General features: G+C 53.3%; 1 protein-coding gene across 8 annotated transcripts in view; it reads right to left on the reverse strand.

Annotated features, from left to right (window-relative positions):
* Nucleotides 1-14,594, reverse strand: part of CACNA2D2 (calcium voltage-gated channel auxiliary subunit alpha2delta 2) — a 208,470-nt gene extending 193,876 nt beyond the window's left edge. For 7 of the 8 annotated variants that reach the window (XR_013218499.1, XR_013218503.1, XR_013218500.1 and 4 more), the window contains exon 1: nt 14,320-14,594. Coding sequence is in view for 1 of the 8 variants with exons in the window: in XM_077277026.1 (XP_077133141.1) it covers nt 14,320-14,414 (95 nt within the window). In the remaining 7 variants the exon portion in view is untranslated. The remainder of the gene's footprint in view (nt 1-14,319) is intronic. The other variant, XR_013218504.1, reaches the window with a different exon arrangement.
* Between the last annotated feature and the right edge of the window lie 294 nt (nt 14,595-14,888).

A 14,888-nucleotide genomic window follows, 5' to 3' on the forward strand; every position in this document is an offset into this window, starting at 1 on the left:
GCTGTACTGCACAGGTGGCAGGAATGCTAAGAGGAAGCCACGCTGCACAGGTGGCAGGAATGCTAAGATGGAGCTGCACTGCACAGGTGGCAGGAATGCTAAGAGGGAGCCGCGCTGCACAGGTGGCAGGAATGCTAAGATGGAGCTGCGCTGCACAGGTGGCAGGAATGCTAAGAGGAAGCCACGCTGCACAGGTGGCAGGAATGCTAAGATGGAGCTGCGCTGCACAGGTGGCAGGAATGCTAAGAGGAAGCCACGCTGCACAGGTGGCAGGAATGCTAAGATGGAGCTGCACTGCACAGGTGGCAGGAATGCTAAGAGGGAGCCGCGCTGCACAGGTGGCAGGAATGCTAAGATGGAGCTGCACTGCACAGGTGGCAGGAATGCTAAGAGGGAGCCGCGCTGCACGGGTGGCAGGAATCCTAAGAGGGAGCCGCGCTGCACTCCACTAATGGACCAACGGCCGCCACTTCACAGCCCGCGCTGACTTTGATCCTGATAACACACAGTGGACCTACACCAGCAGATGACATGGCCCCCAAACCATCACTGATTGTGGAGACTTCACACTAGACCTTGTAAATCAAGGTCCCAGAGTCTGGAGGAAGGGTGGAGGACGACACAATCCAAGCTGCTGGAGGTCTGGTGTGAAGTCTCCACAATCAGTGATGGTTTGGGGAGCCATGTCATCTGCTGGTGTAGGTCCACTGTGTGTTATCAAGACCAAAGTCAGCGCAGCCGTCTACCAGGACATTGTAGAGCACTTCATGCTTCCCTCTGCCGACAAGCTTCTTGGAGTTGGAAATGTCATTCTCCAGCAGGACTTGGCCCCTGTCCACACTGACAAAAGTACCAATACCTGGTGTAAAAACAACAGTATCACTGGGCTTGATTGGCAGCAAACTCGCCTGATCTTAACCCCATAGAGAATCTATGGAGTATTGTCAAGAGGAAGATGAGACACCAGACCCAACAATACAGACGAGCTGAAGGCTGCTATCAAAGTAACCTGGGCTTCCATAACCCCTCAGCAGCACCACAGGCTGATCGCCTCCATGCCACGCCGCATTGATGCAGTAATTAAGGCACAAGGATCCCGACCAAGTACTGAGGGCATTTACTGAACACACATTTCAGTAGGGAACATTTCAGATTTTACAATCATTTTTCGAGCTGGTTTTATAAAGTATTCTAATTTACTGAGATAATGACTTTTGGGTTTTCATTGGCTGTAAGCCATAATCATCAACATTAACAGAAATAAACAAATAGATCACTGTGTGTAATGACTCTATAGAATATAGGAGATTCACTTTTTGTATTGAAGAACTGAAATAAATTCACTTTTTGATGATATTGCAATTTGGTGAGAAGCTCCTGTATACATCATTGCTGGTGCACAAGTATTCGTAAATATGTCCCAATGTGTAATATGTGGTATTACATAGGACTGTGGGGTACATCTACTACATTATCTGTACTCAGAGAGTTATCACTGTTATCTGTGGTGTTACATAGGACTGTGGGTGACTTATACTACATTATCTATAGTCCGGGGGTTATCCCTGTGTTACATAGGACTGCAGGTAGTGCAGTGCTCGAGCACTGAACAGGTTAACCATAGGATGGAAGGAAAAACAAGAGCATTAGTGGCGGTGTCTAATAATGGAGGCCGCTTCCCATTTTTGCGATACAATGGCGCTTTGTTATCTCGGAATGTTTCAGCCGCTACTTACAGGGCAATTTTTAATTGGCACAAATATGGCTCCAGCCTCCTCTTATCTCGCGGGTCGGGATTTCTACCGCAGTCGAGAAAATTACTGGGATGCAGAACAGAAGGTTACGGCTTTTGGCTGCGGCGATGGCGCCCGGACCCCCACCTTCTCCTGAGCTCAGGTGATGGGGGAAGGACCAGTCTCCCCTATTATTAAGGCTGATGGTAAATGTGCCGCCTGTCAGTGCCAGTCACACACACAATCGCCAAATGCATCTGCAATCCATAAAAACATTTCTCCGGCCGTCCCCCGTTAATGTCACCGCGCCGCGGCCCCAGTAATGTCATTAAACCTTCAGCCCCGGCACAAGAGAGAGAAACAACCTGCCGGGGGGCAATGCGCAGAGAAAGAGGGGCTTCATTACCGGAGAGCAGAGGAGGACACCCATCATCTCCGCCGGCCTCCAAGAATTAAGAATCAAATGGCCGGCTCAAGACATACATCTAAGAGCGAGTCCCCCGGACCCCGGGGCCAAGGATGAGTGTCATGGGCAAGACAAGACCTGCATGAGAATGAGCCCGGCCCTGAGAAATGGAGAACATGTGCGAGCCCCCGCAAAAGCCACGCAGAGTCGGGGGCCACAGCGCTGCACCTCTCAGGCTTCCCTGTACTGGAAACCAGGAGGGGAGAACGAGGAGCGACTCCGTCACTGTGTGTCAGGACGAGACCGGGGACACAGCACATGTCCCCACGACCAGCGGGGGACACAGCACATGTCCCCACGACCAGCGGGGAGCACAGCACATGTCCCCACGACCAGCGGGGAGCACAGCACATGTCCCCACGACCAGCGGGGAGCACAGCACATGTCCCCACGAGCAGCGGGGGACACAGCACATGTCCCCACGAGCAGCGGGGGACACAGCACATGTCCCCACGAGCAGCGGGGGACACAGCACATGTCCCCACGAGCAGCGGGGGACACAGCACATGTCCCCACGACCAGCGGGGGACACAGCACATGTCCCCACGACCAGCGGGGGACACAGCACATGTCCCCACGACCAGCGGGGAGCACAGCACATGTCCCCACGACCAGCGGGGAGCACAGCACATGTCCCCACGACCACCACCAGATTGCTGGAGCCGCTTACATTGGAGTGGTTACCCCCCACAGCGCAGCACTATAAACGGCCCACCGCCACACACACACACACGAGGCCCACCACCACACCCATGTCCCACCGTCACACCCACACACGAGGCCCACCGCCACACACCCGCACGTGAGGCCCACCGCCACACATGAGGCCCACCGCCACCCACACACGAGGCCCACCGCCACACACACATAAGGCCCACCACCACACCCATGTTCCACCCACACACGAGGCCCACAATCATACACCCGTGTGCGAGACCCACCGCCACACATGAGACCCACCACCACCACACACACACTAGCGCAAGGTCCACTGTCACACCTGCACAGGGCCCACCGCCACACCCGCGCGTGAGGCCCACCGCCACACACCCAGGCGCAAGACCCACCACCACACACAGCCCACCGCCGCACACGAGGCCCACTACCACACCCGCATGCGAGACACACCGCCACACACCCGCACGCAAGACCAACTGCCACCCACACGGCCCACCGCCACACAAGCGCGCAAGACCTACCGCCACACACACAGCCCACCACCACACCCGCACGCAAGACCCACCGCCACACACGAGGCCCACCACTACACATGGCCCACCACCACACCCGCGCGCGAGACCCACCGCCACCCACACAGCCCACCGCTACACACGAGGGCCCCACCCCATCTGCGGCCCACCACCACACACATGGCCCACCACCACACCGGCGCACGAGGCCCACCACCGCACACACACTAGTGCAAGGCCCACTGTCACACCTGCACGAGGCCCACCGTACACACACGGCCCACCACCATCATCATCACACACACACTAGCGGAAGGCCCACTGTCACACCTGCACGGGGCCCACCACCATACACACACACAGGAGGCCCACCACACCTGCGCGAGGCCTACTGCCACCCATGAGGCCCACCACCACACACACCCATTGCAAAAAAAGTGCAATCCCACACTTGTTTTTTGTTTGGCTTTTTTGCTAGGTTCACTACATGCTAAAACTGAGCTGCCATTATGGTTCTCCAGGTCATTACCAGTTCATAGACACCAAACATGTCTAAGTGGTGACAAAAAATCCATGGTTAAAAAAAATAATAAAAGTTGCGTCATTTTCCGATACCCGTAGCGTGTCCATTTTTCGGGATCTCGGGCCAGGTGAGGGCCTATTTTTTGTGTGCCGAGCTGACGTTTTTAATGATACCATTGTGGTGCAGATACGATCTTTTAAGCGTCCGTTATTACATTTTAATGCAATGTTGAGGCGACCAAAAAAACGTAATTCTGGAGATTTTTTTTTTTATCGCTACACTGTTTAGCAATTGGATTCTTTTTATATTGATAGATCGGGCGATTCTGAACGCGGCGATACCAAATATGTGGGTTTTTTAAAATTTACCCTTATTTTGAATGGGCGAATGCGAATGGGGGGTGATTTCAACGTTTATGTTTTAAAACATTTTTTTTTTACTTTTCCCATTTCAATAATCTTATGGGAGACTAGAAGCTGCCATAACCGGATCGCCTCTGCTACATACAGGTGATGATCAGATCGCCTGTATGTAGCAGAAATGATCACTTGCTATGAGCACCGGCCACCAGGTGGCGCTTACAGCAATCTGGCACTGACAACCATAGGGGTCTCCTGCAGTCCCTGGGTTGTCATGTGAACCCATCGGCGACCCGCGGTCATCTGACACAGGTGCCGATGGGCGAGATTAGTGACTCGCTTCCGGCGCGATCACATTAAATGCCGCTATCAGAGATTGACAGCGGAATTTACTGGGTTAACAGCTGAGGGTGGATCGCGATTCCACCCGCGGCTGTTAGGGGCACATGTCAGCTGTTCAAAACAGCGCCGGAGCCCACATCTAAGGGAGGGACTCAACATGTGCAGTACATGTACGTGATGGGGTTAATTCAGTGCGCACCAATTGGTGCTCAAAGAGGATGGCCAGCACCCCAGTGATTGGCTGCAGCGCTCACATGAATGCAACTGACATCAGGATTTGCGTCATCAGCAGACACCAAACCAAGGCCGTCATACCCCAAAAAAGCCGCCATACAATACTGTAAAGTAAGAGGTTTAAAGGGATTTTGTACCCACGATGGTCGGCCGAGACGCCTGCATGTAACACATGAGGCCAGTGATTGGCTGCAGGCAAGTGACGCCATCAATGCAGGCAAGTAATCAAGGCCTTCCTCCCCCCACTTTCACCCTCTCCCCACGCATGCTCTTCCTCTCCCCCCGCTTTTACCCTCTCCCCACGCATGCTCTTTCCCTCCCTCGCTTTTACCCTCTCCCCACGCATGCTCTTCCTCTCCCCACGCATGCTCTTCCCCGCTCCCCACGCATGCTCTTCCCTTCTCCCCACTTTCACCCTCTCCCCGCGCATGCTCTTCCTCTCCCCACACATGCTCTTCCCCTCTCCCCACTTTCACCCTCTCCCCACTTTCACCCTCTCCCCACGCATGCTCTTCCCCTCTCCCCACTTTTACCCTCTCCCGGCGCATGCTCTTCCTCTCCCAGCGCATGCTCTTCCGTTCTCCCCACTTTTACCCTCTCCCCACACATGCTCATCCCCTTCCCCCACTTTCACCGTCTCCCCACGCATGCTCTTCCTCTCCCCCCACTTTCACCCTCTCCCCGCGCATGCTCTTCTGCTCCCCCCACTTTCACCCTCTCCCCACACATGCTCTTCCCCCACTTTTGCCCTCTCCCCACACACGCTCTTCCCCTCTCCCCACTTTTACCCTCTCCCCACGCATGCTCTTCCCCCACTTTCACCCTCTCCCCACACATGCTCTTCCCCCACTTTTGCCCTCTCCCCACACACGCTCTTCCCCTCTCCCCACTTTTACCCTCTCCCCACTTTTACCCTCTCCCCACGCATGCTCTTCCCCCACTTTTACCCTCTCCCCACCCATGCTCTTCCCCCACTTTTACCCTCTCCCTACACATGCTCTTCCCCCACTTTTACCCTCTCCCCACACACGCTCTTCCCCTCCCGCACCGCCGCTCTCTTCCATTATCACATTTTGCAGCAGTCTCAATCCTCCAGAGACGTCTGACGATAATTATCTTAATTGACTTTAATATTTTCCTTTGTAGCGGTCTGGGTTTTTTTTGGAAATTAGCCGCCATTGCTGCACTCATCCCCCAACACCTGGTGCACGGGCTGCGGTGTCCGGGGAGGACGATGTGTCATCTGCTCCTAGAAGCACCGGTCACCCTATTAGGTGAGGAAAGATGGCAGCCGGGAAATGAGGACCTGAGGCCACAACTGAGAAACTGTGCAGAGCATCACTCAGCGGGAGGCAGAGCAGCGCGACCAGCTGCAGCGCCCAGATCAGCGCTGCAACCACTCACCCCCAACGATCAGTGCCAGCAAATATCCGGACAGTGAAAATCACAGCCACATGTAGCAGAGGGGAGAGCGTCAGCAAGGAGGGGGTCAGACGCTGCAGCCCCTACTACATTATATGTGGTGTTACATAGGACTGCAGGCGACATCTACTACATTACATGTGCTGTTACATAGGACTGAAGGTGACATCAACTACATTATTTGTTCTCAGAGTCATCACTGTTATCTGTGGTGTTACATAGGACTGCAAGTGACCTCTACTACATTATCTATACTCAGAGTTATCACTGTGTTATCTGTGATGTTACATAGGACTGCAGGTGACATCTACTACATTATCTGTACTCAGAGAGATATCACTGTTATCTGTGGTGTTACATAGGACTGCAGGTGACATCTACTACATTATCTGTACTCAGAGAGTTATCACTGTAATCTGTGGTGTTGCATAGGACTGCAGGTGACATCTACTACATTATCTGTACTCAGAGAATTATCACTGTGTTATCTGTGGTGTTACATAGGACTGCAGGTGACATCTACTACATTATCTGTACTCAGAGTTATCACTGTGTTATCTGTGATGTTACATAGGACTGCAGCTGACATCTACTACATTATCTGTACTCAGAGTTATCACTGTGTTATCTGTGGTGTTACATAGGACTGCAGCTGACATCTACTACATTATCTGTACTCAGAGTTATCTCTGTGTTATCTGTGGTGTTACATAGGACTGCAGGTGACATCTACTACATTAACTGTACTCAGAGAGATATCACTGTGTTATCTGTGGTGTTACATAGGACTGCAGGTGACATCTACTGCATTATCTATACTCAGAGAGTTATCACTGTGTTATCTGTGGGGTTACATAGGACTGCAGGTGACATCTACTACATTATCTGTACTCAGATTTATCACTGTGTTATCTGTGGTGTTACATAGGACTGCAGGTGACATCTACTACATTATCTGTACTCAGAATTATCACTGTGTTATCTGTGGTGTTACATAGGACTGCAGGTGACATCTACTACATTATCTGTACTCAGAGAGTGATCACTGTGTTATCTGTGGTGTTACATAGGACTGCAGGTGACATCTACATTATCTGTACTCAGAGAGTTATCACTGTGTTATCTGTGGTGTTACATAATAATAATAATAATAATAATCTTTATTTATATAGCGCCAACATATTCCGCAGCGCTTTACAGTTTAACAGTTTCAAACACAACAGTCATAGGTAACAATGTTAACAATACAGCAATAAAGCACAATAAGCCGCCCCTGCTCGTGAGAGCTTACAATCTACAATGAGGTGGGGAGATACAAAGTACAGGTGTGTATTTACAATGATGTATTTACAATGATGGTCCAGCCATCTTCAGGGGGTGGGGGATAGATGGAGATAGTGAATGGGCTACACACAAACATAAAATGACTGATTAGGGAATGTGATAGGCCGCTCTGAACAAATGAGTTTTGAGTGAGCGCCTAAAGCTATGCAAATTGTGGATGGTTCTAATATCCTGGGGTAGAGCATTCCAGAGGATTCGCGCAGCACGGGAGAAGTCTTGGAGTCAGGAGGTACGGATTAGTGCAGAGGTTAGTCGAAAGTCGTTTGCAGAGCGCAGCGGTCGGCTAGGCCGATAGACAGAAATGAGGGAGGAGATGTAAGGGGGTGCCGCACTGTGGAGAGCTTTGTGGGGGAGAACAAGTACTTTGAATTGTATCCTGTAATGAATGGGCAGCCAGTGTAACGACTGGCGAAGAGCGGACACGTCCGAGTAACGATTAGCCAGATGGACGACCCTGGCTGCTGCATTAAGGATGGACTGGAGAGGGGAAAGTCGAGTAACAGGGAGGCCAATTAAAAGAGAGTTACAGTAGTCCAGGCGGGAGTGGATTAGGGCGACAGTGAGAGTTTTTGTTGTCTCCATGGTGAGAAAAGGGCGGATTCTAGAGATGTTCTTTAGGTGTAAGCGGCACGAGCGGGCAAGAGATTGTATGTGGGAGGTGAAGGAGAGATCGGAGTCAAACGTGACACCCAGACAGCGTGCCTGCTGCCGGGGTGTTATTATGGGGCCACCCACGGAGAGGGAAATGTCAGATTTAGGGAGGTTAGTAGAAGGCGGGAGCAGAAAAAGTTCAGTTTTGGAGAGGTTGAGCTTCAGATAGAGAGCGGACATGATGTCGGAGACTGCGGACAGACAGTCAGTGGCGTTCTGTAGTACAGCGGGGTAAGGTCAGGGGATGACGTGTATAGTTGTGTGTCATCAGCATAAAGATGGTACTGAAAGCCAAATCTGCTGATGGTCTGTCCAATTGGGGCCGTGTAGAGGGAGAAGAGAAGGGGGCCAAGGACTGAGCCCTGAGGTACCCCGACAGTGAGAGGAAGAGGAGATGAAGTGGAGCCAGAGAACAGAACACTGAAGGAGCGGTCAGAAAGATAGGAGGAGAACCAGGAGAGAGCAGTGTCCTTAATGCCTAGTGACTGGAGCCTAGAGAGTAGGAGAGGGTGGTCAACAGTGTCGAAAGCTGCCGAAAGATCGAGGAGAATGAGCAGAGAGTGGTCACCGTTACATTTTGCTGTCAGAAGGTCATTGGTCACCTTGAGTGCAGTTTCTGTCGAATGTAGGGGGCGGAAACCAGACTGTGAAGGGTCTAGGAGGGAATGAGTGGAGAGGTAACGGGTAAGGCGGGAGTAGACTAGGCGCTCCAGGAGTTTAGAGATGAAGGGGAGGTTGGAGACCGGTCTGTAGTTGTTTGTGCAGGATGGGTCAAGGGTGGGTTTTTTTAGTAATGGAGTAATGATAGAGTGTTTGAAGGAGGAGGGAAAAATGCCAGAGGTAAGGGAGAGATTAAAGATTGTAGAGAGGTGAGTTGTGACGACTGGAGAGAGAGACTGGAGGAGGTGTGAGGGAATGGGGTCAGTAGTGCATGTAGTCGGACGAGAAGAAGAGAGGAGCCTGGAGACTTCTTCTTCTGTGATGGGATCGAATGTGGAGAGTGAGCCAAGGGAGATGCAGGGAGGAATGGGAGTCACTGCACTTGGTGTCTGGGAGCGGATTTCCTGACGGATGTTATCTATTTTCTCTATAAAGTGGGAGGCCAGGTCATCAGCACAAATGTCTGTGATAGGGTCTTATGCTTTTGGCCTGAGGAGGGAGTGAAATGTGTCAAAAAGTTTCTTGGGGTTGTTGGACTGCAGGTGACATCTACTACATTATCTGTACTCAGAGTTATCACTGTGTTATCTGTGGTGTTACATAGGACTGCAGGTGACATCTACTACATTATCTGTACTCAGAGCTATCACTGTGTTATCTGTGGTGTTACATAGGACTGCAGGTGACATCTACTACATTATCTGTACTCAGAGCTATCACTGTGTTATCTGTGGTGTTACATAGGACTGCAGGTGACATCTACTACATTATCTGTACTCAGAGTTATCACTGTGTTATCTGTGGTCTTACATACATAGGACTGCAGGTGACATCTACTACATTATCTGTACTCAGAGTTATCTCTGTGTTATCTGTGGTGTTACATAGGACTGCAGGTGACATCTACTACATTATCTGTACTCAGAGAGTTATCACTGTGTTATCTGTGGTGTTACATAGGACTGCAGGTGACATCTACTACATTATCTGTACTCAGAGTTATCACTGTGTTATCTGTGGTGTTACATAGGACTGCAGGTGACATCTACTGCATAGACATATCAGAGTTTCAAAGACAATTTCGGCTCTGCTCCATTAATCCCATAGACATAATAATTAACCATTTCAGTGACTGGATCCTCCAGACCTGCAGGAACATTCCCACCATCACCAGAACAAGACCCAGATGAGACCGCAGAGCGCCGGTCAGTGACTGCTGGTGAGTGCAGTATACGGTATATACACCCGCAGTATACGGTATATACACCCGCAGTATACGGTATATACACCCCCGCAGTATACGGTATATACACCCCCGCAGTATACGGTATATACACCCCCGCAGTATACAGTGTATATACACCCCCGCAGTATACAGTGTATATACACCCCCGCAGTATACAGTGTATATACACACCCGCAGTATACAGTGTATATACACACCGGCAGTATACAGTGTATATACACACCGGCAGTATACGGTATATACACCCCGCAGTATACGGTATATACACCCCGCAGTATACGGTATATACACCCCCGCAGTATACGGTATATATACCCCCGCAGTATACGGTATATACACCCCCGCAGTATACGGTATATACACCCCCGCAGTATACGGTATATACACCCCCGCAGTATACGGTATATACACCCCCGCAGTATACGGTATATACACACCCGCAGTATACGGTATATACACCCGCAGTATACGGTATATACACACCCGCAGTATACGGTATATACACACCCGCAGTATACGGTATATACACCCGCAGTATACGGTACATACACACCCGCAGTATACGGTACATACACACCCGCAGTATACGGTACATACACACCCGCAGTATACGGTATATACACCCCGCAGTATACGGTATATACACCCCCGCAGTATACGGTATATACACCCCCGCAGTATACGGTATATACACCCCCGCAGTATACGGTATATACACCCCCGCAGTATACGGTATATACACACCCGCAGTATACGGTATATACACCCGCAGTATACGGTATATACACACCCGCAGTATACGGTATATACACACCCGCAGTATACGGTATATACACCCGCAGTATACGGTACATACACACCCGCAGTATACGGTATATACACCCGCAGTATACGGTACATACACACCCGCAGTATACGGTATATACACACCCGCAGTATACGGTATATACACACCCGCAGTATACGGTACATACACACCCGCAGTATACGGTATATACACACCCGCAGTATACGGTATATACACACCCGCAGTATACGGTATATACACACCCGCAGTATACGGTATATACACACCCGCAGTATACGGTATATACACACCCGCAGTATACGGTATATACACACCCGCAGTATACGGTATATACACACCCGCAGTATACGGTATATACACACCCGCAGTATACGGTACATACACACCCGCAGTATACGGTACATACACACCCGCAGTATACGGTACATACACACCCGCAGTATACGGTATATACACACCCGCAGTATACGGTATATACACACCCGCAGTATACGGTACATACACACCCGCAGTATACGGTATATACACACCCGCAGTATACGGTATATACACACCCGCAGTATACGGTATATACACACCCGCAGTATACGGTATATACACACCCGCAGTATACGGTATATACACACCCGCAGTATACGGTATATACACCCGCAGTATACGGTATATACACACCCGCAGTATACGGTATATACACACCCGCAGTATACGGTATATACACACCCGCAGTATACGGTATATACACACCCGCAGTATACGGTATATACACACCCGCAGTATACGGTATATACACACCCGCAGTATACGGTATATACACACCCGCAGTATACGGTATATACACCCGCAGTATACGGTATATACACACCCGCAGTATACGGTATATACACACCCGCAGTATACGGTATATACACACCCGCAGTATACGGTATATACACACCCGCAGTATACGGTATATACACACCCGCAGTATACGGTATATACACACCCGCAGTATACGGTATATACACCCGCAGTATACGGTATATACACACCCGCAGTATACGGTATATACACACCCGCAGTATACGGTATATACACACCCGCAGTATACGGTATATACACACCCGCAGTATACGGTATATACACCCACAGCGGGCACGAGACATAAGCAGCAGATCCGATGGATCAGAAACTTATCACTAAGGACACACGTAAATCAGCCACGGGGGAAGGGAGGCTTGCAAGTTAGTGCCCCCCAATAATCCCACTATGCAATAAGTCTTGGAGGGGGAGTGTTTCTCAAGTCACAGGTGCTGTGGGGGGGGCACAGTCACAGGTGCTGTGGGGGGGGCACAGTCACAGGTGCTGTGGGGGGGCACAGTCACAGGTGCTGTGGGGGGGGGCACAGTCACAGGTGCTGTGGGGGGGGCACAGTCACAGATGCTGTGGGGGGGGCAGTCACAGGTGCTGTGGGGAGGGCACAGTCACAGGTGCTGTGGGGGGGGCACAGTCACAGGTGCTGTGGGGGGGGCACAGTCACAGGTGCTGTGGGGGGGCACAGTCACAGGTGCTGTGGGGGGGCACAGTCACAGGTGCTGTGGGGGGGCACAGTCACAGGTGCTGTGGGGGGGCACAGTCACAGGTGCTGTGGGGGGGCACAGTCACAGGTGCTGTGGGGGGGGCACAGTCACAGGTGCTGTGGGGGGGGCACAGTCACAGGTGTTGTGGGGGGCACAGTCACAGGTGTTGTGGGGGGGGCACAGTTACAGGTCCTGGAGGGGGCACAGTCACAGGTCCTCGGGGGGCACAGTCACAGGTCCTGGAGGGGGCAGTCACAGGTCCTCGGGGGGCACAGTCAAAGGTCCTGGAGGGGGCACAGTCACAGGTCCTGGAGGGGGGCACAGTCACAGGTCCTGGAGGGGGGCACAGTCACAGGTCCTGGAGGGGGGCACAGTCACAGGTCCTGGAGGGGGGCACAGTCACAGGTCCTGGAGGGGGGCACAGTCACAGGTCCTGGAGGGGGGCACAGTCACAGGTCCTGGGGGGGGGGCACAGTCACAGGTCCTGGAGGGGGGCACAGTCACAGGTCCTGGAGAAGGGCACAGTCACAGGTCTTGAGGGGGCACAGTCACAGGTTCTGGGGGGGCACAGTCACAGGTCCTGGAGGGGGAACAGTCACAGGTCCTGGAGGGGGCACAGTCACAGGTCCTGGAGGGGCACAGTCACAGGTCTTGAGGGGGAACAGTCACAGGTCCTGGAGGGGGCACAGTCACAGGTCCTGGAGGGGCACAGTCACAGGTCTTGAGGGGGCACAGTCACAGGTTCTGGGGGGGCACAGTCACAGGTCCTGGAGGGGGAACAGTCACAGGTCCTCGGGGAGGGGCACAGTCACAGGTCCTGGAGGGGGCACAGTCACTGGTCCTGGAGGGGGGCACAGTCACAGGTCTTGAGGGGGCACAGTCACAGGTCCTCGGGGAGGGGCACAGTCACAGGTCCTGGAGGGGGCACAGTCACTGGTCTTGGGGGGGCACAGTCACTGGTCCTGGAGGGGGGCACAGTCACAGGTCCTGGAGGGGGCACAGTCACAGGTCCTGGAGGGGGCACAGTCACAGGTCCTGGAGGGGGGCACAGTCACAGGTCCTGGAGGGGGGCACAGTCACAGGTCCTGGAGGGGGGCACAGTCACAGGTCCTGGAGGGGGGCACAGTCACAGGTCCTGGAGGGGGGCACAGTCACAGGTCCTGGAGGGGGGCACAGTCACAGGTCCTGGAGGGGGGCACAGTCACAGGTCCTGGAGGGGGGCACAGTCACAGGTCCTGGAGGGGGGCACAGTCACAGGTCCTGGAGGGGGGCACAGTCACAGGTCCTGGAGGGGGGCACAGTCACAGGTCCTGGAGGGGGGCACAGTCACAGGTCCTGGAGGGGGGCACAGTCACAGGTCCTGGAGGGGGGCACAGTCACAGGTCCTGGAGGGGGGCACAGTCACAGGTCCTGGAGGGGGGCACAGTCACAGGTCCTGGAGGGGGCACAGTCACTGGTCTTGGGGGGGCACAGTCACAGGTCCTGGGGGGGCACAGTCACTGGTCTTGGAAGCGAGGTTGGTGCGGACACTATGGGGTGTCAGGTTCCAGGTGCTCGGGTTGTCGGGGAGCCTGTAGGGTGCGGGGCCCGGTGGAGTGTCGGGTGTCTCCGGGTCACAGGTGCCGCTATTCGGGGCTCGGCTCTGTAGGACACACGGTGGATACAATGTAACATGACGGCCGCCGCCGCTGTGGTCTCCGGGGAGGGGGCTCCGCTGCTCACACGGGGACCGAGCTCTGGGTCCGGGGATCCGCAGGGAATATGGGGGCTCTGCCCGGTACTCACGTGTGCTGCTGTGGGAAGCTGTAGCCTCCGGCCCCGGGGAGCAGGAGGAGGCCGGCGTGGAGCAGGCAGAGGGCCGGGAGCAGCGGGCACATCATCCTGCGGAGCCGAGAGATGCCGGAGCCGAGCTCTACACTGCCGGGGACCGGGGGAGGGAGGCAGTGCCCAAAGACTGCCCCGTATCTGAGCCTGCCCACCACAGAGACTGCCCTGTATCTGAGCCTGCCCACCACAGAGCCTGCCCACCATAGAGACTGCCCTGTATCTGAGCCCGCCCACCACAGAGACTGCCCTGTATCTGAGCCTGCCCACCACAGAGACTGCCCTGTATCTGAGCCTGCCCACCACAGAGCCTGCCCACCAGAGACTGCCCTGTATCTGAGCCTGCCCACCACAGAGCCTGCCCACCAGAGACTGCCCTGTATCTGAGCCTGCCCACCACAGAGCCTGCCCTGTATCTGAGCCTGCCCTGTATCTGAGCCTGCCCACCTCACAGAGACTGCCCTATGTCTGAGCCTGCCCACCACACAGAGTCTGCCCTGTATCTGAGCCTGCCCACCACACACAGAGAG

The sequence above is a fragment of the Ranitomeya variabilis genome, chromosome 8 (assembly GCF_051348905.1).
Source record: "Ranitomeya variabilis isolate aRanVar5 chromosome 8, aRanVar5.hap1, whole genome shotgun sequence".
NCBI classification, from domain to species: domain Eukaryota; kingdom Metazoa; phylum Chordata; class Amphibia; order Anura; family Dendrobatidae; genus Ranitomeya; species Ranitomeya variabilis.